Genomic DNA, 7757 nt, shown 5'->3' on the forward strand with positions numbered 1-7757 from the left:
AGGTCCTCTATTTAGGCTTCTTATTTATGCCCAGTTTCTTAGCCTCCTTTGCCTTCTTCTTTTGGTACTCCTTTACCTTCCATAGTATCTTCAAGACCACGGATGGCATCTTTAGATTTTGCTCATCCTCAAAATATACAAATGCGAATCCTGCAGGAAAAAATTAGCATAAGGCAGAGGCAATATAGTATAAGGTTGCATAATGACCATGCGACAAAGAGTGTGTCAGCTACTAATTCAAGGAATTTTTTTCTTGTGACAAGTTAGATAAGTACAAAACTTGCAAAATAGAGGAGGTTCTGATGAAAGTAAGAATATAGAGGCCTTACATGATGAACTAAAGCAAGAGGATGAATATGAAGAAGGCAAATGAAGGCTTAGAGATAAGGTATCGGGTCTGAATTGTCACTGCTGAACATGCTTCACCAATTTCACAGCACAAATTCAATATATAGAAGACATGACATGATAGAACTCATTGATCTCCTTGTGATTAGTAATTGAAGCCATGGCATGATGAACTAATACATTGTCCCTTATGATTATAGTGGTTGGCACAGCATGATGTGTTGTTTCTAGAGTTTGAATTCACTCCTTCGAAAACAATCCGACAGAATTACCTGAATGCAGGAATTGATCAACAGGATCAGAAATTGTAATTCGAGCCCACCGACTTCACGATGTGTCCTTAAAACGAATTTGCTGCCTTCAATGGTGCTAAAGGCGTCCAACAATCGTTTCCCAGGATAGAACGAATTTTTCGTCTCCTACGGAAGCAGCACTGCAGTCTGTAGGAGTTCCAACGAACTCAACGAAGTGTTTTTGACTTCGAGACAATATCAGAACGAGAGAGAGGGAAATGAGATTCAAAGCACAGAAAGTTTGCAATGAAAATGGTGTAAATTTTCTGGTAGAAAGGCTGGCTATTTATAGACTTGTTCGTGGCCATTCGAACAGTCATCACCTTTCAGACAAGCCTCAAAAATCCGAACAGACATACTGTTCTTAAAAGTCGTGTCTGTTAAGTCGGTTAACAGTCGGCTAACAGTCGACTGTTTGGTCGGTAAACAGTCGACTGTTTGGTCGGTAAACAGTCGAAACAGTCGACTGTTACAAGAAAATAAAACACCCGGAATAAGCCAAAATTTAAATTTCATTTTGTACCCAAGAATTTGATTATTTACAATTTGGCCCAAAAATTTAAATAAATTTTGTCCAAAAAGTTAATATAGTGTAAAGGTCGACCCGGACCCGCACCGGACCGGACTCGGGCCGTGCCGAGCCGGCCGGTCTGACGGACGGCGGCGGCGGCGCGCGCGTGTGGGTTTATGACCGAACTCAATAGGATATAGGTCTTCCCCCTTCCAAAGACTATTGGTACCCCTTGGGGCCCAAACCCAATTCCAAACTTCCACCTTATAAACCACACCAAAGTTTCCTAACTTTCCTATGTGGGATAAGTGTTTGGCAAATCAAATTCTTCCATAATCCTTAGTTTATGTGGGTTACTTTAACGCTTAATATTTCATTCAATTTTAAATGGTTTTCGATAAATAAATATATCACGTTAATCATCTCGCGGAGTAGAACGTGAATATGCTAGGTCCCGTATTATTTAAAAGGTGGGTCCCACTGGAATTTGGGCTCAAAGTTGACCCATTAAACCATTGTTGGAGGCTCAAAGTTGACCCATTAAACCATTTTTTCCAACATGATGAACTGATAGTTCCCACCATAACTATTTTGGTAAGATGACAATCCTAGGCATTCAAGTAAGTGAAAGAGAATATCGAGTGAAAGAAATGTAGAACCTTTCCATCTATGAGTAGGAGACAAGGAAGCGGATAGGTAGCCTCTGCATTAGAGGTTTATAGTGCAGAGAAGTTGGCGAGCCAAGATAGAAGCTCATACTCCCCTAGTAGATGTTCCTGCTATGATGCTTGGACTTTCCAAAAATGGCGAAGTATCCGTGTCGATACGACATGACACGGATACTGACACGGGATATGTGTCGGATTCTCGATTTGAACTTGGACACGGCTGGAAAAGGGGGAAAACAGTGGACAGTGGAGTATTGCTTCTGGCTTCCGTTTGAAGTGGCAACAACCATTTGTTTCGAGCGCTTTATTGAAATATGCAAATATTTATGAGAAGACGGCCTGTTGAAAAAGACGGCGACATATTGAAGAAGATGAAAGGATGTGATTGTGTATTAAATGGGCTTCTATGGAGCCCAATGAAGAAGTTAAAGAAATGAAGGAATTTCAATTTTCAATAACCTGGGCCGTCCTCTGTATTCTTCCAATAAAAAAAAATGAAAGAAGAAATTCATTTTATTTTAAGATGAGTTTACTTAGTGTATTATTTTCAATTTTCAATAACTAGTTGTGCCGTCCTCTTTTATTTTTTTTTATTGTTATTATTATTCTTATTAGATAAGTTGATGCATGTGTACATCTATTTTAATATATCAAAATTCATTTCATATAAGATGGGATTTTTCTTTACATAAAATAAATATACTAATTTCTATATTTGTCTACGTAGACACGTGACATATCGTTTTCAAATTGACAACCTTAATTGTTCATATTTATCTTCATAACAAATAAAGATAAAAAAATTTTAAATCTACAAAAAAGGAATACAAATAAAATTGTTCGAAACTTAAAAAAGAAAAGAAAAGTGACGAGTATTTCACATTCAAATTTTAGCATAGTAATTCACATACAAGACAAAAACAAAGTATCATCATGTCACTTTTTAATCTAAAGTAAATTTTGAATTCATATTCATAATTAAATTTTCAAACGCCTTCTATGCATATGTTTAATAGATAATATATGCAAATACGATATTTCTACATTTTGATGTATGTAAGTGCATATCCAGTATGTTAGTTGCATATATGGTGTCTAGCAAATATGTGTAAATAACTCACTATATATGAAATGGAATAAAAACAGTTTGTGAAAACTTTGTGCAAATACGGTAAGTTACCTAAAAATACTGTAGGCTGCAAATACGATAAACTACATATACGATAAGTTACCTGCAAATACGGTAAGTGACATATACGGTATGCTTAAAATTGGTATCTAAACTACACATTCGGTATGTAATAATCCGATTTCATTACCACCTCTATATTTCCAACAATTTTAACATAAAGCACCGATTGAATTCATATTTAAATTTTTACAAACACCTTATATGCATATCGTTAATGTATTCACAAAGAATTCAAATGAGACAGACTTTTGAAAAGAATCTATTTTGGCTTTACTTTTAAATTGATTTCAATAATCACGAGTTCATTTTTCAACAACGATTATTAGTTAGTTAATTTTATCACAATAAAATAATATAATTGGTGAGTAGTTAAATCACCATCTATTTAGAACTTGATCAACTTATCACCTGTACACGATGCTAGTCGATCTTATGATTTTCAACGTATGATCACACAACTTCACATAAAGGTCCTTAACCGTAAATATCCTAAATCATATTGGCTCCAACTCATTTTAATCTTTGAAAGTAAAGTAAAAAATTGATGAGTAGTCAAATTTCTATCCACATATAATTCAATCAGCTTGTCATCCATGCACAACGCTAATTGATCTAATTCTTTTAAGACTACGCTCACACAACTTCACATAAACGTCCTTGATGATAAATATTTTAAATCATATTGATCCCAACTCATTTTAATCTTTAAAAGTAAAATAAAAGATTGGTGAATAGTCAAATTTTCATCTATGTACAACTTGACCAACTTGTCGCCTATGCATGATTCTAGTTGATCTTATTCTTTTTAGAGCATGACCACACAACTTCATGTTAAACACCCTTAACAATAAAAATACTAAATCATATCGATCCCAACTCACTTAATTTCTAAACGTAAAGTAAAAAGAATGGTGAGTAATCAAATCTCCGTCTACATATAATGGTGAGTAGTCAAATCTCCGTCTACATATAACTCAATCAATTTGTCACCTATGCATGACATTAATCAATCCTATTAGTTTTAGAGTGCAATCACATAACTTTATGTTAAATGTAAAGCCATAAATATACTAGATCATATCGACCACCCCAACTCATTTTTATTTTTAAAAGTAAAGTAAAAGATTGGTGAATCTTCAAATTTTCATCTACGTACTACTCGATCAACTTTTCGCCTATGCACGACTCTAGTCGTTCTTATTATTTTTAGAGTACGATCACAACTTCACATTAAACACCCTTAACCATAAAATCGTAAATTTGTAAATAGTGATCCCAATTCATTTAATCTTTAAATTAAAATTACTATAACGAGTCCACGTTAAATCTCGTTAATATAACGTAAATAAAATTAATATAAAGTTATAAAATTAATACCAACTAAAAGAATATTGAATAAAACGAATTAAAAATGTAATACAGATAACCTAACCTTTATTATAGAATATTTAATTACTAACCAACCATTAACAATTAATATTGGGAGACAAAACATTATCTATAGAATAAATTACTAATCGAAATTAACAATTAAAATTGGGAATACAGAAATCAAGCCGCCAATTAGTTTCCTTTTCCATAATTTGCACCAGACTTCCAGATTCTTCACTACTGTATTAACGCTTCGTATTGCAATCTGACGTATTAGCTTCATATTAATATTAATCACGAGTTCATCTTCAACATAGTTGCACCAGACTTCCAAATTCTTCATATTAATCACGAGTTCATCTTCAACATATTTACACCAGACTTCCAAATTCTTCATATAAATCAGAAGTTCATCTTCAACATATTTCTATTCATCTTCAACATATTTGCACCAGACTTCCAGATTCTTCATATTAATCACAAGATCATCTTCAACATATTTCTTCAGTCAAGTTCATCTTCCTGTACAAGAACATATTTCTTCAATCAAACATCTAGTCAAAAAAATTCTAGAATCTTGCATATTCCTAATTTCAAATAATGAATCCATCTAACTCTACACTAGAAACACCTCAACGACCATCAAATCTTTGTGCAAATCAATTCGATGATAAGCCACTATGGAACTATGTGAAAGTACTCACCACGTCAGTAAGCGAAGGCGGAAATCAGACTTGGAGTTGCAACTATTGCAGTAAAAAGGTGATTGGATCTTACACCAAAGTGAAGGCTCATTTGCTAAAACTTCCAAATCATGGAGTTGAGTGCTGTAAAGTCATAACAGATCACATTCATCAATCAATCAAGAGGGAACACGAACAAGTCGAGAGGAAAAAATTACAAGATGAGGTCAATGAAAGAAAAATGACAGAATATATCTCATTACCGAGTGCTTTCGATTTACTGCCACAGAAAAGGAAAAAAAGAGGAGAACTTGGACCTCTAGAAAAGACCTTCAACATGGCGCAGAGGGACACGGCTGACAAAGAGGCAGCCAGAATGTTCTTCACTAGTGCATTATCGTTCAACTTTGCAAAATCTCCTTATTTCAGACAGTTTTGTAGAACTTTGGCTAATGGTAACTTGGCTGGTTATACCCCTCCTACTTATAATCGATTGTGTACAACATTGCTTGCACAAGAGAAAGAGCATATCAATAGAAAACTTCAGCCTATTAGAGATTCATGGAGGAAAAGGGGAGTGTCTATTGTTTCTAATGGCTGGTCGGATAAACAAAAAAGGCCTCTTATAAATGTAATGGGAGCATCTGCAGGTGGAGCCATGTTTATTAAAGCAATTAATGCAAGTGGCAATATAAAAGATGGAGAATACATGGCAGCAATGTTTATTGATGCAATCAAGCAAATTCAAATGTTGTTCAAATTATAACAGACAATGCAAGCAACTATAAAGCTACTGGGTTAAGCATTGAAACAAGGTAACCTCATATCTTTTGGACTCCTTGTGTGGCACATAGTTTGAAGTTAGCTTTGAAAAGCATATGTGATCCATCTGAAAAATCACCACAATATGCATATTGTAAGTGGATTGCTGATTTGGTGATTGATGTGGAAAACATTCGTAATTTTATTGTTAATCATGAAATGGCATTAGCTATATATAATAAATATTCTAAATTGTGTTTGTTGAGAGTGGCTGATACAAGATTTGCATATGCTATTGTAATGAGTAAACGGTTAAGAGAAGTTAGGCCAGCCCTTGAAAAAATGTTGATGGATTCAAATTGGAGAATTTATAGGGATGGAAGTAATGAAGGCAAATCACAAGAAGTGAAAACATGTGTAGTAAATGATGTTTGGTGGGATAATTTGGATTATTTTTTATCTTTCACCGAGCCTATTTATAATATGTTACGAGTCGCTGATACTAATTCTCCAGTTTTCCATTTAATATATGATATGTGGGATACAATGATTGAAAATGTGAAAAAGATAGTATTTGAGCACGAAGAGAGATTTAATTTCTGGGCGTTCAGATTTTTTTGATGCTATTCACCAAGGTTTGGAGAGTAGATGGAATAAGAGTAACACTCCTTTGCATTGTATGGCACACTCTTTGGTTCCTAAGTATTATAATGAATCTTGGTTTCAAGATGGTAGTAACAGTGTTCCAAGAATTGCACCACATGAAGATCAAGAAGTTTCAATGAATATAAGCAAATGCTTCAAAAGGTTATTTGAAAATCCGGTTGATTTGAGGAAAACATATGCTGAATTTGGTTCTTTTTCTAGTGGATCGGAGTATTTCAATCAACCCCATGTTATTGACGCAAGAATGTACGAAGAGCCAATCTCTTGGTGGGCCTATCATGGTTCTTTAGTACCTTTGTTGCAATCTCTAGCATTTAAATTGCTCTCGCAATCAGCATCCTCTTCTTGTTGTGAGCGAAATTGGAGCACGTATTCACTAATCCAGAGTATCAAGAGAAACAAGCTAGCGACTAGTAGGGCGGAAGACTTGGTATTTATTTATTGTAATCTTCGAATCCTGTCACGAAAAGAAGAGGAGTACAAAGATGGGCCAGCAAAATATTGGGATTTGTGTATGTATACCAAATACTTATTCTTTGTTTTTTTTAGATATCTAATTTTTTCACATTAATAATCATATATCTATATTTTTTGTAGGTGGAGATCAAATTGAATTATATGGACAAGGTATCATTGAGATGGCGGAACTATCCCTTGATGAGCCAGAATTGGAGGCAATTACGTTTGATGAAGAAGAGGAGTAAAGCTTGATCGAGGAATGCTTGTTTAGTTTTATTTCAAGTGGAAAACTTTTTACTTTTTATGTTATGACATTTTTGATGTTTAACTTTATTTCAATTTTGTTTTGTTCGAATTTGGATTTTATTAAATGAAACATCTGTATTGTGGTAATTTTGCTATTTTGCTTTAATATTGTGGTTGTTTGCTTTAATTGAATCATTTTTTTAAGAAAAAAATTATAAGACGTATCCCCATATTGGTGTCCAAAATTCGGATCCTTTTTAAACGTGTCCTCATATCTTAATTTTTAAAATGAGAAGAATCTGACTCCTAGATATGTACCCGTATCCGACACCCGCACCCGAGTCTGAGCATCATAGTGTTCTGATGTCAAAACAAATGCTTAAATATGGAGATCTTTTTCAATAAAGACGAATTTTCCCGCCATTTATTTCTTTCCTGGTGATCTTATACTCCTCTTATATTTCTTTTGATATATCTTTGTGAAGGTATGCATTTTGGATACACAGGTTTAAATGACAGAAGTATATTAATTACTAAATAGATTTAGTAATTCTATGA

At 34.1% G+C, this 7757-nt stretch overlaps 1 protein-coding gene across 1 annotated transcript; it reads left to right on the forward strand.

Annotated features, from left to right (window-relative positions):
* Nucleotides 1-5403: 5403 nt before the first annotated feature.
* Nucleotides 5404-6449, forward strand: LOC111388271. The gene is made up of 2 exons (XM_023012957.1): nucleotides 5404-5816; nucleotides 5921-6449. The coding sequence occupies exons 1-2, from the start codon at nucleotides 5404-5406 to the stop codon at nucleotides 6447-6449; spliced, it is 942 nt and encodes a 313-aa protein (XP_022868725.1).
* The last annotated feature ends 1308 nt before the right edge of the window (nucleotides 6450-7757 follow it).

The sequence above is a fragment of the Olea europaea genome, unplaced genomic scaffold, assembly GCF_002742605.1.
Source record: "Olea europaea var. sylvestris unplaced genomic scaffold, O_europaea_v1 scaffold481, whole genome shotgun sequence".
Taxonomy (NCBI): Eukaryota; Viridiplantae; Streptophyta; class Magnoliopsida; order Lamiales; family Oleaceae; genus Olea; species Olea europaea.